Source organism: Microtus ochrogaster, chromosome 22, assembly GCF_000317375.1.
Source record: "Microtus ochrogaster isolate Prairie Vole_2 chromosome 22, MicOch1.0, whole genome shotgun sequence".
NCBI lineage: Eukaryota > Metazoa > Chordata > Mammalia > Rodentia > Cricetidae > Microtus > Microtus ochrogaster.
The window spans coordinates 1,625,115-1,644,964 of record NC_022023.1 but is presented as its reverse complement, the minus strand read 5'-3'; the positions used below and the strand labels follow the sequence as shown (position 1 = coordinate 1,644,964).

The 19,850-nt window shown below is 45.2% G+C and overlaps 1 protein-coding gene across 2 annotated transcripts; it reads left to right on the top strand.

The window, feature by feature from the left end:
• Positions 1-70: 70 nt before the first annotated feature.
• Thap12 (THAP domain containing 12) lies at positions 71-13,669 on the top strand. Of its 2 annotated transcripts, XM_013350168.2 has the most exons (6): positions 71-470; positions 3,507-3,627; positions 6,787-6,894; positions 9,568-9,604; positions 10,720-11,189; positions 11,583-13,669. In XM_013350168.2, the coding sequence occupies exons 1-6, from the start codon at positions 382-384 to the stop codon at positions 12,636-12,638; spliced, it is 1,881 nt and encodes a 626-aa protein (XP_013205622.1). In that variant the 5' UTR covers positions 71-381; the 3' UTR covers positions 12,639-13,669. The 2 variants fall into 2 exon arrangements, with proteins under 2 accessions (XP_013205622.1, XP_005357588.1); XM_005357531.3 differs by having other exon boundaries at positions 10,720-13,669.
• Positions 13,670-19,850: the final 6,181 nt, after the last annotated feature.

Sequence of the window (19,850 nt, the reverse complement as noted above, 5' to 3'; positions counted from 1 at the left end):
CATGCTCGCCCGTGGGGAAAGGTCGCCGGCGAGAAGAGGAGGAGGAGGCTGAGAGGAGAGAGGGCACCCCCGAGCGCCAGGGTGCATTGTGGGAAGGAGGCGGCAGCGTCCCGGGCGGGCTGGAGGTGCAGCAGCGGCGGCGGCGGTAAATCCTCCCGGCCGCTCACAGCACTGTGGAGCCGCGGCCCCAGCCCGGCCTCGGCCCGCGCGCCCCTCCTGTCCCTCGCGGCTTCGCCTGCCAGCCCCTCCTCCGCGCGCGCGGCCTGACGGAGCCGGCCGACTGGCCGGCCCAGCTCCCCTCCCCGGCCCCGCGGGGCGGCCGTGCTGCTGCCCCGACGAGGCGGGGAGGGGAGGGCTGGACCGGCCGGTGGCCGGACGACCATGCCGAACTTCTGCGCCGCCCCGAACTGCACAAGGAAGAGCACGCAGTCCGACCTGGCCTTCTTCAGGTTCCCTCGGGACCCGGCCAGGTAGGTGAGCGGGGCACGGAGGCGGCGGGGAGTCGGGCGCACGTGCGCTACTGCGCCCTCGGGGACCCGGCCGAGAGGGTGCCACCCCGGGGGCGCCGAGTGGCTTCCGTCTTCCGGCTCGTTTTCCTAGCTGTCAAGGGAAGGGTAGGACTCCCGGGTTGCGGTCCCGGCGGCCCTGTCTCTGCTCCTGGGACGGTGTTTCTGTTTGGAGTCGGGCCGCTTGCTTTGATCTTCAATCGGGTCACAACTGCTGCCTCCTTCGGGGTTGTCATCGCTCTCAGCGTTCAAAGGCGGACCGTTACTCATTGTCTCCCTCGGTTATTGTGGGGAGCTCCGAGGACGCGTGTGAGGGCGTGGGAATAGGTATTGAAACTTCACTCTTCCCTTGGGGCAGCTCATCCTCCGGGTCGTGCTCTGAGAGGCGAAGGGACTGAGTGTGATTGATAGGCAGCAGGCGTTTCACGGGGCTCTCTTGTTGGTCCATTCATTTAAAAGTCAGTGCTTAGCCGTGTTTGGAGTACTCGTGTCAGATGCTGGGGACCCTGGGAATGCTGTCAGGATCTGCAGAAAGCGCCTAATCCGTGGAGGGAGCAGATCTATCAACAGGCGTTGTAATGTAGCATGCTATTTATTAGTAGGACAAATATTTATCGAAAGCCTACAATTGGTAGAAATTGGTTTGAGCGCAGGGTAACAGATGAGCCAGTGAAAAGTCCCTGCTCTCAGAGGTTACGTTCAAGTGGTGGGAAACTGGAAGTAAAATATTTACAGTAGTGTGCCCCCAAAATGAGAAAATACCCTAAAGAAAAATACAGCAGAGGTTGGAAGAGTTTAAAGGTAGCCAGGGAGCAGCTGCAAAGACGGCTCAGCGCTGAAGAGCACTTGCTGCGCTTGCAGAAGACCTGGGTTCTGAGCCCACCTGGGGTGACTTAACCCTCTGTAACTCCGTTTCCAGGGGATCTCATGCACAACCTCCTCTGGCCTTTGTGTGTACCAGGCTCAAAGTGTAGTACACTCATGCATATAAATAAGTAGACTTTTTTGTTGTTTTGTTTTTTTGTTTTTCGAGACAGGGTTTCTCTGTGGTTTTGGAGCCTTTCCTGGAACTAGCTCTTGTAGACCAGGCTGGTCTCGAACTCACAGAGATCCGCCTGCCTCTGCCTCCCAAGTGCTGGGATTAAAGGCGTGCCCCACCACCACCTGGCAATAAGTAGACTTTAAAAAAAAAAAACATAGCCAGGGAGCTGCGTTTGGTGACAGGTGCTGTAATCCCAGCTCTGAGGAGGCAGGAGAATTAGCTTGAGTTTTGAAGCCAGCCTGAGTTAAAGCAAGTTCCAGGACATTTAGGGCTACAGTTGTGAGATCTTGTCTCACTTACCCATTTAAAGAAAAAAAAAATGATAATAAGAGAGGCACAATTGCTATTTTAAACAGAGGGAGTAATAAAAGTCTCACCACAGTGAATTTGAGCAAAGAGTTGAATTAGGGCAGGGGACATCCATGAAATACCTTAGGAAGTCTGGAGACAGGAAGAGTGCAGTCAAGGCATGCTTGCTGATGAGGTGTGTATGGGAGTCACAAGCTGTTCAGGAAGTTGTCTGTGGAAACACTCCCGGGTTTATTCTGAGTGAAGCAGGAGAACTTAGAGCTGAGAGAGGTTCTCCCAGGGATTTCTGGCTGCTTATTCATTGTAAGGGAGCAAAAGCGAAAGCAGGAAGACCAGGGTTCGACTGTTGGAATAGTCCAGATCAGAAGAGGAGGAAGAGGCACACTGTGCGGTTTAGATAAAGTTTGGTGATGAAGCCAACTTAATTTGCCAATAGTTTGGGTGTGGGTTATAAGAGAAAACAGTCAAGGGTAACTCCCGAGATTATGTATGTGTATGAGGGTAGTGTAGGTACTGAACCTGTAGCCGGGCTAGTGGCCAGCAAACCCCGGCAAGCCTCCTGTCTCTGCTCCCATAGGGTTAGAGCTGCAGACACAGCTTTTCGTGTGGGCGTAGTGATCTGAACTCAGATTCCCCAGGCTTGCACGGCTTCCACCCTCTGAGCCATCTCTCCCAGACTCCTGAGGCTTTTAACATAAAACAGTTACTGACATAAGGAAGATTGGGAAATACAGTTTGTCGGGGAATAGTAAAAGTTTGATTTGTAATGCGGCATCTGACAGCAGGCTTGGTGGAAATTTCAAAGGTGTCTTTAGCCAGGGGATGGAGTTCAGCACTAAAGACCTTGATTAGCATAAGTGAGGTCCCAGGTTCTATCCCCTGTGCTGGGGGGAAAATAGTTACTTTATACTACATACAGAAATTAATTTCAAATGACTGATTTCTCTTTCTCTGTATTGTCGATACTTGTTTTTTGTTTTTTTCCTTTTTTTCTTTTTGTTTTTCAAGACAGGGTTTCTCTTGTAACCCTGACTTGCTCTGCAGCCCAGGCTGACCTTAAACTTAGAAATCTGCCTGCTTCTTCTTCCTGAGTGCTGGGATCAAAGTCATGTGCCACACTTGGCACAGATTTCTGTTTTGAGTCTATTTATAAATATGTTTATATATTTTTAACTAAACTTTTATGTATGGTCTGTGGCCCTTTAAAAGAGATAATTGACTCCTTTAAATATATTTATTTATTTGTTTAATCCCAGCACCTGGGATTAAAGGTGTGTATATCAGGCCGGGCCGTGGTGGCGCACGCCTTTAATCCCAGCACTTGCGACACAGAGGCAGGTGAATCCCTGTGAGTTTAAGGGCAGCCTGGACTACAAGAGCTAGTTCCAGAACAGCTAGGACTGTTACACAGGGAAACCCTGTCTTGAAAGACATCCCCCCCAAAAAAAAAACCCCATATATATGTACCATGCCTGACCCAGATTAATTATGTTTTGAGATGAGGTTTCCTATGTAGTTTAGGCTGGTCTCAGAGTCTTCCTGCCTCAACCTCCCAAGTACTGAGATTATAGGTGTGTGCTCCTATGCCCAGCCCAAACGCTAAAATTTTAACTTTATATTTCATAATTATATTTTGGTTTTGTTTATAGATGCCAGAAGTGGGTTGAAAATTGTAGAAGAGCAGACTTAGAAGACAAAACCCCCGATCAGCTAAATAAGCATTATCGACTATGCGCCAAACACTTCGAGACCTCTATGATCTGTCGAACTGTAAGTAAGAGCGTGGCCTCTCCTCCCTTGCTGTCTGGTTTGCAATGTCAGTTTTTATTGAATGTGTGCCTATACCATTTGAGTTGAAGATAGGTCTGGAGTCTAGTAGTAGTATCTGCTTGCTCTCAAAAACTTGACTTTTGCCGGGCAATGGTGGCACACGCCTTTAATCCCAGCACTTGGGAGGCAGAGGCAGGCTGATCTCTGTGAGTTCGAGACCAGCCTGGTCTACAGAGCTAATTCCAGGACAGGCTCCAAAGCCACAGAGAAACCCTGTCTTGAAAAACCAAAAAAAAAAAAAACCAAAAAACATGACTTTTTAAACCCCTCTTTTCTTGATGCCCCTCTCCCCACCTCACTAGAGGTAGTACCTTTTAAACTTACAGAAATGTACATGTGTAATACTGTGGCTGTTCATTTCAAGCTACTTTTCTAGAGTTTTTTTGTTTTGTTTTAATGTGGTTCTAGGGATAAAGCCCGGAGCCTTCTGTACACTACGCAGCTCTACCACTGAGTTAACCCCAGCTCCTCTAGAGCGTTCTTGTGAATGGTAGTCTCACCTAGGAAGGATGCTCTTGTTCATGGCTTGAATGTCCTCTTACCTCATTCCCACTGTGTAATTTTAAGGACTAGCTAGAACAAGAATCTGTATCACATGTGTAACATGAAGCTGTTCTTACACCCAGACCTTTCCCTTCTGGGCCCGAACAAAATCTTAGGGTTTCTAATGTTCTAAGATTCTCTAGTAAGAGAATGTGATTCATAAAAGAAACAGGCAGATTTGATTGACATGTGTGGACCAGAAACCAACAAGAAAGAGTTTGGTAAATCCATAGCATTCTTAGGTATAACTAACGTTCTGATTAGGCTTGGATAGACGTGAACTTGACTTGAAGGTACACTATATATTATTATGAAGCAATTTATTTTGATATTTTTTTCAGATACATTTTGCAGAGGCATCAGAAAACTAAAGAATGATTGGGTTATTTTATTTCTCAATATTAATTGAAGCAGATACTTGTGAAGTCATTGGGAGGTGAGCCAATTCCGGTTCAACAATTTAATCACAAATATTTGAGGGATTTTTTTTTTTAACCTTGCTTTGTTACAAGCGTTATACTGATCAGCCGTATGTTTTAAAGGCAAACTACTTTTGTGTTCATTTTAAAATACACAAACCATGCATTTTTACTTTTAGTATAGTGAATATCATCTTTTAACTGTGTAATTCTAGCCTGATTAATCTGAAAAATTTAAAATATAGCTCACTAATGTAGCTGACTTTAGTCAGAGCATAGAGTAGAAATAGAATAGCTAGTTTTGCTTTTGTAATTCCCAAATGATTCTTTCATCTTTAGTAAATTAACTTAAATGGGAGACATGTTCTTTCTGTGTGTGCAGAACGAGCATCTTGAAGACTGGCTTGCATGATAACTGTATTGAAACATGTGAGCCTGCTGGCTTCATTAGTTTGGCATTTAAGAGCTTTTTAGCATACATGAGCAGTTCTGCCAAAGCCAAAACCTCTATTATCTTTGGTGCTAGAGTAAGATAAGTGTGGATCCTTTAAATTGCGAAGAGTAAACTGTGATGTGGAATTAGCATTGTTCATGTGAGTTAGATTTAATCTTTTGACATGTGTATTTATAAATGAATATAGAATATATCATTTTCATTCATATTCCAGTTTTTCTGGTCTTTGCTTTGTCTGCTAAATTTGAATTTTGAAAATTGTCTAGACTATCTCCTCCCTCCTAATCCCCCCAATCACCCAACTATTTGATGTTGATTATGTTTAATTTTGAGACTTTGGCTTAGTGAGAAAGATGAAAAGCCCAGGGTATCTTAGGTGAACTTTCCTCTGTAGCTTTGTCCATACCAATCCCAACTCAGACTTCCTGGTAGACTCAGAGTTCTTAGTCCACCTTAGGAGCCAAGTATTGAGAAATTGCATTTTGTGCCCTGTGGTGGTGGTGCACTCTTTAATCTCAGCTCTCGGGAGGCAGAGGCAGGAGGATCTCTGAGTTCGAGGCCAGCCTAGTCTACAGAGTGAGTTCCAAGACAGGCTCCAAAGCTACTCAGAAAAACCCTGGAGAGAGAGAGAGCGAGCGCCTGGCATGGTGGCTCATAGCTGTCATTCCAACAGTCAAGAGGCAGAGGTAGATTGGATCATGAGTTGAAGGCCACTTGAGCAATATGGTGAGACCATGTCTCAACTTATCAAAAAATTAAATATAATAATAATAATAAATTAGACTTTTTGTTTTCTGTGATGTGTGGGATTGAATTAGAAAACACTGACTAACTAGTAATTCTCCCTGAGTGCTCACAGCACCTCTGGATGGAATCTAAGCAGATTGTTTCATTTGGATACATTTTTCTGTCCTGTCTTCCCAACCTCCCTTACCAAGGTGAAAAAGTTCAGAGAAGTCAGCTTTGAAATATCACTACCACCAAGAAAGTTCCTCAAATGAAGTGTGCTTTGTGTTTTCCTATAACTGGAGAGAGAAATAAAAGTCACTCTCTCCTTGGACTAACTAGTGGGAATAATAGTGATTTATCAGCTACTCTCCTTAATTAAGTTCTTGTTGTCCCAGCTTCCTCTTGGCTCACTATGGAAGACTGTCACTATGCAGGTTTAGGTCCAGCTTCTGGTGAGACAGCAGGGTAGAGAAAGGTGCCTTTTTAGTGATCAGATCATTGAGACAAGAAGGGAGTTTAGAAATGCTTAATTGAGTGTTGGTGGACTTGTGATTATGTATTTTGTTATCCTTAGTATGTGAATAATTTCATTTTGGAAGATGTGAACTACTTGACACCTGACTCCTATTTAGATCAAGGAACTGGAGTCTAAAAAGGCATTGGTCAAGTTCGTGTTTTTACTGCCTTGATATTTCCCAGTGCTAGCAACAGTGGAGGGAATGGCAGGGAAGGGGGAGCATTGTAATTGCACATTAAAGGGCATAGAAAACTCTGGAGACCTGTGATTCCTATAGACTTGGTAGCTAATGAAAGGACAGAACAGAAGGGCATCGGAATTTGCGCTTCTGTGCTTTAGAGACAGGTAAAGAAGCTCTAGAGAAGTCATTAATGTAGAATTTTATTTACTTTTTTTTTTTAGGGACCTTTTCTTAATTGATACATTTTCTTTTTCAGAGTCCTTACCGTACAGTTCTTCGAGATAATGCAATACCAACAATATTTGACCTCACCAGTCATTTGAACAACCCACATAGCAGACACAGAAAACGAATAAAAGAGTTGGTATGTCTCTGGCTCCTCAGCTTTGCTCTCTCAGCACATCCTGTTACATCAAGCACGGAAGCACTTGTTAGCAGCTCTCCTGTGGTATTCTGTGTCTCCAGGTAGCGTGCTAGGAAGTGAGCCGTGTTTATTGAGATGGTTAGTCTGTCGTACTGCTGTTTAAGTTGGAAAAGCTCTTCCAGATAGAGCCCAGCTGATAGTTGTTGGCTTGGGACAAAGCGTGGTGTTGATTACAGGTCACTAGCTCATTGCTTTCCTGGACTGGTGGCAAGGAGATCTAGATTGTTTTAGAGTGCAGAATTTTGCTATTATTGGTGACAGGATCTAGAAAAAGTTTATAATGTTGTATAAATTATATGTGCTTTTATAAACCTTTGCCACCTTTCAGATAGCTAAAACCTACCTGTCTTTGTTGACCTTGGGTGAACACCCTTATATACACGTTACCCCGGTCCATTTTTATTTTCAGTTACATAATTAATTATTCATTAGGCACACATTCATGGCAGCAGGCGTGTGGACACCTGAGGAGCCCGGGGTAGGCTTGGGAGGCACACACTGTTGCCTGCTAAGCCGTTTTACTGACTCAGCTCCCCCTCACCTAGTTTTGAAGACAAGTTAGCTCTTCAATGTTGTGTGATGTTTTACTACTCTTTTGACTTTTTGTGGGGGGAGTCCACCACCCAGCTCCCAGATAAAACACTCGGAGGCTTATCCTTGGTTATGAATACTAGTCCTTGACTTGTTTCTTGCCAGCTTTTCTTAAATTATCCCAACCACTTTTTGCCTTTGGGCTTTTTCCTTTTCTTCTTTATACCTTACCTTCACTCTTATTCTGTGGCTGTCTGGGTGACTGCGTGCCTGGCCCCTGACATCTTCCTCCCTCTCCCAGATTTCTCCTTCTGTTTATACTCTGCATACAGCCCTGCCTATTTCTCTCTCCTGCCTTGCTATTGGCCGTTCAGCTCTTTATTAGACCACCAGGTGTTTTACACAGGCACAGTAACATAGCTTCACAGAGTTAAACAAAGGCAACATATTAGCTGCAGCCTTTTGTAGTCTCCCGTAGTTCTCAAAGGTGTTTTTTTAAGCCTCTTCATGTTGTTTATTTCAAATGTTAGGCAGCACACAGAGGGTACCTATAGACCACAGGATCTTGTATGTGTGTCTCCATTGTCCCTGAATTCTGGTGCTTTCTCAAGTGGTCCACTATTCTTCCTGAGAATTTTCTGAAGGGATTTTTTTGTTGTTGTTGTTTTGTTTTCTCAATATAGGGTTTCTCTGTAACTTTGGGGCCTGTCCTGGAGCTAGCTCTTGTAGACCAGGCTGGCCTCGAACTCCCAGATCTGCCTGTCTCTGCCTCCTGAATGCTGGGATTAAAGGCGTGCGCCACCACTGTCCAGCTTTTCTGAAGTTTTTTATTGTGGACATTTAAATTTTATTGAACAGGGTCAGGCATACAGCCAGGTGTTACAGTGTTTGCCTGGCATTTGCAGGGCACAGGGTTCAGTCCCAAGCACCACCGAAACAATTATAAAAACAAGTGCCATAGTGTATTTTCAGTTCCTGTTTTGAGTAGTCTGATGACGCGTTTACATCTCAGGACTTAATCTCTCAGGCTGATTTTTGCTTCCTCGTCTTTTCCCTTCCACTTCTCTGGGATTTGTCCTGGATGAGTGCTCACACTCACTCACACGTCCGTCCTTTGCATCAGCTGTCACTTCCCTGTGCCCACCTTTCACGACAGGCACACTTCCACACTTGCCATTCCTTAACTGCGCCCTCTGGGCTAGGGGAGGGCTGTCAACTTAGCCAGCATGCTAATGGTTCTGTTATTTGCTAATGGTTCTGTTAGTGCAGTGTCCAGAGAGCCCATCGGGTGCCCTGCTGTCTCTGGCTTTCGTTAGCACTGCCTTCCTGCCACGGATAGTGGTGGAGTGTATACAAACACCAGAGAGTGTTGGTGGGAGAATGCAAGACTGATCTGGAAAGTTCTACCTCTGATGGTTTGGGGTACAGAGAAACTCTGTTGCTTTTTCTTCTGAGCTGGCGCCTCACGTTGTACTTCCGAGGCCTTCTCATGAAGTTCTGTGGTCAGCAGCCTCCTGGTCTGGTTTTGTGACATTTAGGGTTAGATTGGGAAGAGGAGTCATCGTGTCCTCGTGAATATGACGCTAAGTGCTGTGGTCTATCTTCATCTCAGTTATCTCTCAGTATGCATTTGTCTGGTTAGGATACGTTAGGGAGAAAGTAGGTCAATAATACGTCATTTTTCTTCTAGTACTTCAGTATAAGCTTGGAATCAGGAGCATGTCACATGGTTTTGGTTTCCTATTATGTGTCTTAAGAATGTATTCAGTGTGAAGAATAGATTCTCTCTGGAGCTAGGGATGTAGTCTTGCTGATTCAGAATACTTGTGTAGCATGAATGATGGCCTGGGTTCAATTCCTAGCACCACATAAACCAGTACTTGGGAGGTAAAGGCAAAGTGTCAGAAGTTCAAGGTCATCCTCAACTACTTAGTTCAAGACCACCCTGGAGTTCATGAGACACTTTCTTTAAAAACAAAGCCCCTTAAACTCTCAAATGAGATTTTTTTTTTTTTGCTCTGAACAGGCTTAAGTCTAGATGATTTACTAAAAGATGATTGTCTTAAATTTTTTCTTTTTTAGAGTGAAGATGAAATCAGAACACTGAAACAGAAAAAAAGTAAGTGATAATGTTGATGACGCTTTTGAATTCCTTTTTAAAAGGGTTGACCTGGTAAGAACAAATAAATGTGTTTCATATCTAAAACCTTCCGTGAGCGTGAGTGTAAAAATGTGGTTGACGTTGTCCTGCAGCCTGGAGGATCCCCTGTGTGCAGAGTTGTTGTGCTACCTGCATTGTCATGTGCAGAGCACAGCGCCTTCTCCCCTTGAGGCCCTCGGAGTGGTTAGGGGTCCCTGTAGGGAAGGAGTGCTCCAGAAAAGCCAGCCACGCACATCGTGGAACATAATTAGTTCCTGGCTGTAAGGCAGTGGGTATTTTGGGTGTAGTGGTTACAGAGTCTCTGTAGGTGCTGATGTTGATGTGTAAGCTGTGTCGTCAAACGATGGGGCTAGAAATTGCTTCTTTTCTTACCAGTGGACACCATCTCTCCTCCTTTATGTTCTTCTGCTACTGTAGACATAGCTTTGGCTGATACCATTTATCATCCTGGTGCTTTGTTTAATTCCCACAGTAGCTGCATGATAAATAATATTTTCCTTCTTTATAGATAAAGAAATATACTCAGCAAAGAAAGGCAGGAAAGATAGAAACAGAGTAGAACAAAACAAGCTACTAGATTGAAGTAAACACCCTCACTTAGATGTTGTTAGCGTCTCTGATAGCCTATGGCGCTTAACAGATGAACCCAGAGGAGAGAGCAGAGTTCAGAACTTGCAGCGTTGTGAGTTGCTAGCAGTTGGAACCACTGAGGGAGGAGTTTGTAATTAGAGACAACATGGCCTGGCTTCCATGGAGCACTCTGGACTAGGAAAGACAACTGTGGAGTCAAGTGGGGTTGATGGCATCCGCCTGAAGAAAGTAGTGTGATACATGTAAGATGTAAGATACCTGTGGAAACACCGTCCTCTTCACCTTCCTCTTCTCATGGTGTAATGTTATTAAAAATTGTCCCTACTTTATAACAGCATTTGTCTCTTCATTTTACTAATTTAATTTGGGTCCTATCCTGTCGGTGTTCTTTTAGTGGTGAATGAATGAGTTTGTAGATTTTAGATATTTAGCCAATCAAAATTGTGATCTATTTTGTCTTTTGTGGTTCCTTTGTTTTCCAGTTGAGGAAGCTTGTGAACAAGAACAGGAAACTAACAACACTGCTCAGAACCCCAGTGCCGAAACAGAGAACCAGCAGGATGGAAACGTGTTGCCTCTCACCCTCGAAGAGAAGGAGAACAAAGAATACCTCAAGTCGCTGTTTGAGATCCTGATTCTCATGGGGAAGCAGAACATACCCTTGGATGGGCACGAGGCTGATGAGGTCCCAGAAGGCCTCTTTGCTCCAGACAACTTTCAGGCCTTGCTGGAGTGCCGGATCAATTCTGGAGAAGAGGTCCTGCGGAAGCGATTTGAGACCACAGCGGTGAACACGCTCTTCTGCTCTAAAGCTCAGCAGAGACAGATGCTGGAGATCTGCGAGAGCTGCATCCGGGAGGAGACGCTCAGGGAAGTGAGGGACTCACACTTCTTCTCTATCATCACGGACGACGTGGTGGACATAGCAGGAGAGGAGCAGCTGCCCGTGCTGGTGAGGTTTGTCGATGAAGCTCACAACCTGAGAGAGGAGTTTGTGGGCTTCCTGCCGTACGAAGCCGATGCAGAGATTTTGGCTGTGAAATTTCACACTACGATAACTGAGAAGTGGGGGTTGAATATGGAGTATTGCCGTGGTCAGGCCTACATTGTGTCCAGTGGGTTTTCTTCCAAGATGAAAGTTGTTGCCTCGAGACTTTTAGAAAAATACCCCCAGGCCGTCTACACCCTCTGCTCCTCCTGTGCCTTGAATGCCTGGCTGGCGAAGTCTGTCCCTGTGGTCGGGGTGTCCATGGCGTTAGGGACGATCGAGGAAGTCTGTTCTTTTTTCCACCGGTCACCACAGCTGCTCTTAGAACTTGACAATGTGATCTCTGTTCTTTTCCAGAACAGTGAAGAGCGAGGGAAAGAACTGAAGGAGATCTGCCATTCCCAGTGGACAGGCAGGCACGACGCCTTTGAGGTCTTGGTGGATCTCCTGCAAGCGCTTGTTCTGTGTTTAGATGGCATAAACAGCGACACGAGTATCAGGTGGAATAACTGCATAGCGGGGCGAGCATTTGTCCTCTGTAGCGCAGTGACAGACTTTGATTTCATCGTTACCATTGTTGTTCTTAAGAATGTGTTATCTTTTACGAGAGCCTTTGGGAAGAATCTCCAGGGACAAACCTCGGATGTCTTCTTTGCAGCCAGCAGTCTGACTGCAGTACTGCATTCGCTTAACGAGGTGATGGAGAACATCGAAGTTTATCACGAGTTTTGGTTTGAGGAAGCCACAAACTTAGCAACCAAACTTGACGTTCAAATGAAACTCCCAGGGAAATTCCGGAGGGCGCAGCAAGGTAACGTGGAATCTCAGCTGACCTCGGAGAGTTACTATAAAGACACCCTCAGTGTTCCCACGGTGGAGCACATTATTCAGGAATTGAAAGATATATTTTCTGAGCAGCACCTCAAAGCTCTGAAATGTCTGTCCCTGGTCCCCTCGGTGATGGGGCAACTCAAGTTCAACACCTCAGAGGAGCACCATGCCGACATGTACAGAAGTGACCTGCCCAACCCCGACACGCTCTCAGCCGAGCTGCACTGTTGGAGAATCAAGTGGAAGCACAGAGGGAAAGACATCGAGCTCCCGTCCACCATCTACGAAGCCCTGCATCTTCCGGACATCAAGTTTTTCCCCAATGTGTATGCCTTGCTGAAGGTCCTGTGTATTCTCCCTGTGATGAAAGTTGAGAATGAGCGCTATGAAAACGGACGGAAGCGTCTCAAGGCGTATCTGCGGAACACCTTGACAGACCAGAGGTCAAGTAATTTGGCTTTGCTTAACATAAATTTTGATATAAAACATGATCTGGATTTAATGGTGGACACATACATCAAACTCTATACAAATAAACCAGAGCTTCCTACGAATAATTCGGAAACCATTGAAAATGCCTAAAAGATTTCTGAAATGACTGTCGTCTTTGTGTTTGCCGTTTGGAAGAAAAGCCGTAAGGTATAGTGGGTCAGTTAACCGCGCGTACCGCGAGACCTCCAGTCAAGTGTGTCATTAGCTGTTGGTAACCCATGTATTGGCCCCTGTTTGAACTCTCATGCTCTCCGTACCTGTCTGTTGTAGGAGTTGGCACCGGGAATGTCAGAATGCCTCCCTGCTGTGGGACTCGGGAACTGTTTTAAAGTTATTCTAGACGTAACATTATCATTATGGATTCAGTTGTCAGGTGGTGCGTTATCAGGCCTTTGAAAAATGAATTTGTGAGAGATACATTTTATAATGTATTACAATGAAGTGTACACCATTGACTTTTGACCTGTAGGAGTTATGGGTGCTTAAAATTTGTGGTAGCAGCACTTGGAAGGCAGAGGCATGAGGATCACAAGTTTTAGTCCAGCCTGGGCTACATAGTGGGACTGTCTCAAAAAAAAAAGAGCAAGGGCCGGGGATAGCTCAGTGGAGCACTTGCTGAGCACGTGCAAGCCCAAGCCTCAGGACTGCGGAGCAGAGAAGAAAGCAACAGAATCCATCTGCACGATGAGCAGCCCAGGAGTTACAGAGTCTGTGAGCTCAGCAAGCAGTTTTCAGTAGTGTGTGCAGGACGGAAGGACCTCAGAGAAGGGAGTGAACGGCAGAGCCAGACGCTGTCAACCCACTTGGTTGTTGCTGTTGACATTCCTTTGTCGAGCCCACATTTCCATGGCCCTTTCCACAGGTAAATTCACTTTTGCTCTGCGGTGAAGACAGGCAAAGGCCACCTATACAGGCAACCGACTTGTCTGTTTTCTTCTCTTTCGTGATTATGTCTACCACCGTGTCTTGATTTATAAGCAAAACCTTCAAAAATAAATGTTTTGTGGTTTATCTAAAGAGTAATACAGAAAATATTACCGTTATTTTTTGGTGAATAAAATCAATTTTGTACAGTTTATTTCAATCTAAATAAAATGTAAATTTTGTTTAAATTTCAAAAATTGAGGTATTTTTTGGCAGATCAAAACACATTCTTGTACATTTTCTTAAAATGATTATTTAGTAATCATCCTCATGATTTACAATTCAAGATGAGATACTTTCTACTTCTTCTTTCATATGTGGCTTAAGGTGTAGGAAAATGCATTTGTCGGATACATTTGCTGAAGCGCTGGGTCAAGCCCTGTGGTGTGTCAAATCAGGACACATCGCCTATGCAGGTTATAGAAGACGAAACGACTTTATGTTGTTGGCATTCTGCACGGTGTTTGTCTTTAACAGAGAACTGACTGATCAACCCTGGCCTGTCGTTTGTTTCGAGTTCTTGGGACACTTACTAGTGTTGTGCCTGGCAGGCTGTCCCAACCAAGGTCTGTTTCCTCTACCAGGCGTTGCTGTGAGGATTAGATAATTTATTCTTAATGCCTTGTTGCTGCTCAAACTTAATGGCTTAAAGAAAGCATTTCACTTTTCAGTTTTGAGATTGGTTAAACGATTTCTTTGCAAAGGTCGTGTGGGCTTTCTGTCTTTTGTTTGAAAATTTGTTGGTGTCTAGGTGGGATGGTTGGTCTCTCTGTCATTGTGGTCCTAGAGTACCATGGTACCAAGGGTACTTTGAAAGTCTGACTCAGAAACTCAGGGGTGTCACTTGTACCACATATTGTCGAAGCAAGTCACTTGGCTAGCCTAGGTGGAAGGGATGAGCAAATAGATTCCCTTAGACAGCAGTAGCTGCAAAATAGGTCCTGTTTCAGTCCACCACAGCCATGTAGCCAGAAGCGTGTAAGGTGCCATCTTCTATGTAAGGTGCCATCTTCTGTGTTTGGGTATCCTCTAGCTTGGGGCTTTGTGGAAGGTGTAATGCATGCCAGGCAAGCATTCTGCCAGAGCTGCACCCTGGTAAAGCCCTAGTTTGTTAAAAAGGAGCTTTCATGCCAGGTGTGGTATATGATGATCTCAGGCAGGAGAATTGCTGTGAGTTTCAGACCAGCCAAGGTTACAATAGTGAGAACCCGGCCGGGTGGTGGTGACACACACCTTTAATCCCAGCACTCGGGAGGCAGAGGCACACAGATCTTTGAGTTCGAGGCCAACCTGGTCTACAAGAGCTAGTTACAGGACAGGCTTCAAAGCTACAGAAAAACCCTGCCTCGAAAAATTTAAAAAAAAAAAAAAATAGTGAGAACCCCTTTTCAGTAAACAGAAAAAGGATTTTCATAGTCTGTGTAGCTTTGGTGGAGAATTTCTACTTTATAAGATAAGGTAATTAGCTGGGCAGTGGTGGTGCACGCCTTTAATCTCAGCACTTGAGAGGCAGAGGCAGGCAGATCTCTTAGGTTCAAGGCCAGCCTGGTCCACGGGACAGTCAAGGCTACAAGGGGAAACCCTGTCTCAAAAAGCAATAATTAGAAAATGGTGACTGTGGTGGCTATCTATATCACAAATATGCCAGACTTCTCAGCCAAGTATTGGCAGTAACCAAGTACACTAACCCACAGAACTTATAGCCTAGAGTTGACCCACGGGACCACAACTGTATTTTATTTCTTAAAGATTAATTTGTATTTAAAAATTGTATATATGTAGGGGGGTATGTGTGTTTGTGAGCACAGGTTGGAGGCCCTGAAGCCGGAGTTAACAGATTGTTGTGAGCTGCCAGACGTGGGTGCTGGGAACTGCCTGCCCTTTCTTCTACAAGAACACTGAACTCTCTCAACCACCTAGCCACTCCTCCAGCCCACCCCCATCCACAACTGTACTTTTAAATAGCCATACACACAACACGCACAACTTCAGTAGATTAGATTTATTAAAATTATGGTGAAGGAAAAGTGTCTACAAAAGCCTTGTGTAGTTTGAAGAAGTCTATCTGGACAGCTTGCAAAATGTCATAAGAAATGTATTCAAGGGCTGGAGAGGTGGCTCAGTGGTTAAGAGCACTGGCTGCTCTTCCAGAGGTCCTGAGTTCAATTCCCAGCAACCACATGGTGGCTCACAACCATCTGTAATGAGATCTGGCGCCCTCTTCTGGCATGCGGGCATACATGGAGGCAGAAAATTGTATACATAATAAATAAATAAATCTTTAAAAAAAAAAAAAAGAAATGTATTCAAGAATTAACATCTAATTTCAGGAATTTTTGCTCCTGGCATTTACTCTCACTTCTGGGGGGGGGGGGAGTCACACAGTCGAATCCTACTGTGGGCTGGTGGCTCTATAAAGCAGATGGGAACAGATCCTCCATTCAAATTCGCATGTAATTTCTTCTGCCTTCTTTGATAGACTCCAGCTTTAAGTTCAGTAGGGGTTTGGGTTGGAAGAGACTTCTTCTGGAGATCAACCCCTCTGTAATAAATGAGCTGGGTCTGGTTTATTTTCATTTCTTCTGGGGGTTGGCCACTTCTTAGCGCTGTGTGAACTGAAGTGATTCATCAGGCACAGGGAAGCTGTCCGTGCAGTGTTTGTTAATATTTACATCATATTTCAGAGCTGACAAAGCACCTTCATTATCTCGTCCGTTTCTCAGTGAAGAAAGCAAGTGCACAGAGGTAAATTAATTGTCCCCAATTAAATAGCCAACCAGGACCAGAACCAGGTACGTCAGCCCAGGCATTTGATCTTAAAATTGATTATGAAAGCCACTTCATTCTTCAGGTTTGTAAGGAAACATTTGTCTTGGACATAGACTTCTTTTATCCGTTGCCAGCTTTCAGCACAATGTCGAAAATGCACTCATTATAGTCGACGTGGGCTTCTTGTGGGGGGAAATCTTGGAGCCCGCAACTTCTGAGGCTTTACAAACTGGATGTAGAAATGCTGCCATCTTTGTTCAGCTGCCAAGTCACTACCACAAAGGGCTGTGGGCCCAGGTCCATTTATTTCACCAATGGGTGCAGCTTTCGCCTCGCCACTGTCAAAGGCTGCTCTGGCCAGGTTTCTGTGCCCAGGAGAAGCAGAGTCATTTTTAGTATAGATTAGCATAAACCTATCTCCTAGGTCAGCTTCAGGAAATAGTTACTGACTTAGGAACAATAAGTCTGAACTATAGGTTGGCAGTTCCTTCCCAGGCCTGTTTTTATGCCCCTTATTTCCCAACACGCATGCTATATAAATAGAATACAGGACATGCCACTGTGTTTGTGTCCATAAAGTACTTGGACGGAGTGAACAACAGACTTCAAAACTGAGTAGAGGTAGTAAATCTGCCCTCTCTTTAATGAGTTTAAATTTACAGTAGTTGGAACATCTGGAAGTTTAAAGTCCTAATTCGTTCCAAATGTTCGGCAGGGATATACTGCAAAAGAGGATATTGTAATTGAGGGATCAAGAAAGCGGTCGGTGCAGTCTGAGGACTTTTCTATTTTCTCTGTGTGCATTCATCACTACGCACGAGAGGCTGACAGCAAAGAAGAGCTGGACCCAAACGTCCAAGTTGGGTTCCACGAGTAACTTCCGCAGGACTAGTCTGGGACACAGTGGGCAGTTGCCTCCTTTCTCATCTGCTTCTTTATTCTTAAGGGCACAGGAATGAGGGTGGGTTTTTTTTTTAATTATTAAAACTGGACTTAGAAAAGTCAAAGACTTCTGAGTTCTAAATTGTAACTTTGATTAATGGGTCTTGTAATCCAAGAACCTGGTCTGCAGCCAATACCTAGCAATAGACCAAGCATTCATTGAATGCAGTTAACTGAGCCCCGTGGGATGCTTGTGAGGTGCCGATTGGATCCTCCTGCAGCAGCAGCAGCAGCAGCAGGAGACTTACTGTTCACAGTAGCAGCTTCTGCTAGCCGCTTTGGTGCGTGCCAGGCCTTGGCCGAGGCCTTTCGCCTGGTCTATCTAGTTGAAGCTACGACCCCATAAAGAAGGTTCTGTGCCACCTTTCCAGGTGAGAGCCGAAGACGCAGGAGTCAGACACCTAGTGAGCTGTGGAACCAGGATTCCAGCATGGCGGGAAGGTTTGCTTACCTCTTACCCTAATTTCAAGTTAACATCGGATGGCTGCTGTGCTCAAACCACTTAACCTCAGGCACAAGGCTAAATACCCTGGATACAGAGAATGAGCAAAGCCCACGCTGTGGATACAAAGGTGGAAGATGGAATCCAGGCCTTCCGTGAGCTCATTCATGTGGGGGCACCAGACACGCAAGCTGGGGCCCACCATAATCAGGGCTACAGGTAGAGAACCAATTGGCCATCCTGACTGCAGCACTCTCAAGATAACATGAATGGACTTGACTTTCTTTTCTTTTCTTTCTTTCTTTTTTTTTTTTTTTTTATTTTTTGAGACAGGGTTTTGGAAGCTGTCCTAGAACTAGCTCTTGTAGACCAGCCTGGCCTAGGACTCACAGAGATCCATCTGCCTCTGCCTCCAGAGTGCTGGGATTAAAGGCGTGTGCCACCACCACCCAGCAACACGAACAGACTTTTCATCAGTGCAGAACTTTTCAGATCACCTTCACTAAGGAAACCTCAGGTTGTGAAAAGATTTGAGCCATTCAGAGGAGGCAGTACTCTGTGTGGCATATTACCAGCTTCACTGCCCAGCCTTCATCCTACATCTTTGATGCCACTTTTTGTAGGTCCTTCCCTGGGTCAAGTAGCTCTTACGTGGGTCCCTGGGTTTGCCCAGGTCATTCACTGATGGAAGCCCTGTGAGAACCTGTGTGGTATTGGGTGCTCCTATCTGGAGGCTCGGCATGGACATCATTGAGTGTAGGAAGCTGGCAGGCTGAGGACTAGCAGAAGTCTATAGGAACACGAGTTTCTCAAACATCCTCTTTAAACTACCGAGTGCTGACCGCGTTTAGTTCAACCAGACCTGCCCCTGTCGTTTTCCAGTAAAGTCCGGGAAAAAGTTTGAAGCCGCTGAGAAATAACATTTGCTAAGAGATGGACCCTTGAAAGTGGTGTTTACCAAGTAACTGAATAGCCCCAAATGTTTTTAATGTTCTCTTGTTTCCTTCCTGGTGAAAACAGGGCTGTTACTTTGACCACCATCTCCCTAGGAGATAAAATATTAATAACTGTGACATCTTGTATGCAAGGTCCATGAGTATGTAATGTCGCTTCCTGACACCAATGTTATCCACGTTACATTAAATTCTACGTGTGTGTGTGTGTGTGTGTGTGTGTGTGTGTGTGTGTGTGTGTGTGTGTGTAGGGCTTTAGTAAGTGGTTAACAGGCTGTGTGATCCAGCAGTCTCTCAGATCAAGAATCCAGTAGCTTTTCAATCCTCAGGGCTGGATATCTCAGCAGTCCCGATCTGGAGCTGGAGTCCTAGGCGATTCCTGGAGAAATACTGGTTTCAGTCTCTATTGGGACCCTGACGAAGGTGGATTTGATACCGGCTGCAGCAACTAGATAAACTTGCCAGTGAGTGTGAGGGCAAGGCAATGTTTCCTCCTTCCATGTCTTTATCTGTGTGGGTCTTTCTGCTCCAAATAATCTAATGAAGAAAACCCAGCAGTTTGGGATTTAGTTGATTCCAGATGTAGTCAAGTTGACAATCAGGATTGGCCATCATATAGAGACTGAGAGTATCAGCTTTATAGGTTAAGTGACATCGTGTGACGTGGGGTACCTCCAACCAATGAGAGACAGCCAAGCCCTCCCTCTGGCTGGAAGAGCGTCCACCTAGATTTTGCTGTCTCATCCTCACTCAGTAGCTTTGAGACTATCCTTCAAACTCGAGCCAGGCTTTTCTCTGTCCTGTAGGCCTCGAGGTACAGGCCCTGAGATAATTTTGGCCCAACATTTTCCATAATGCTTCATGTTCTATAATAATACATGTTTTTCTCATCTTAAACTCCAGAAGCACTCTAAAGGAGACACTTTAATATTATTTATGACAACATTTTTCTTTAAGAATATTTGCTATTTTGGTTCCCTTAGTGCCAGCCATGACTCTGGGTGTGCTGTCTGCAAAGACCGCAGTCTAGAGGCAACATGCTTGTCTGCTCATTCTTCAAGCTCAGATGTCGACTATCGATCGCTCTCCCCAGGTACCACCCTTCCTGATGCCAAATGTCGACTATCGATAGCTCTCCCCAGGTACCACCCTTCCTGATGCCACCCTGGTTCACCACCTTTTGTTTATCCTGTCTGTCTGAGTTTCTTTTTCCAGTGTGGTTGGAACACAAGTGCTCCTCCCCACGGAGGCCCTGATCATGAGCGAGGGCCC

What these genes read in the sequence shown, in the direction of transcription:
- Thap12 (XM_005357531.3), top strand. Translation starts at nt 382, where the DNA reads ATGCCGAACTTCTGCGCCGCCCCGAACTGCACAAGGAAGAGCACGCAG. An exon ending in CCTCTATGATCTGTCGAACT is followed by an intron (nt 3,628 to 6,786) that starts GTAAGTAAGAGC and finishes TTTCTTTTTCAG; the next exon opens with AGTCCTTACCGTACAGTTCT. An exon ending in GAAAACGAATAAAAGAGTTG is followed by an intron (nt 6,895 to 9,567) that starts GTATGTCTCTGG and finishes TTTCTTTTTTAG; the next exon opens with AGTGAAGATGAAATCAGAAC.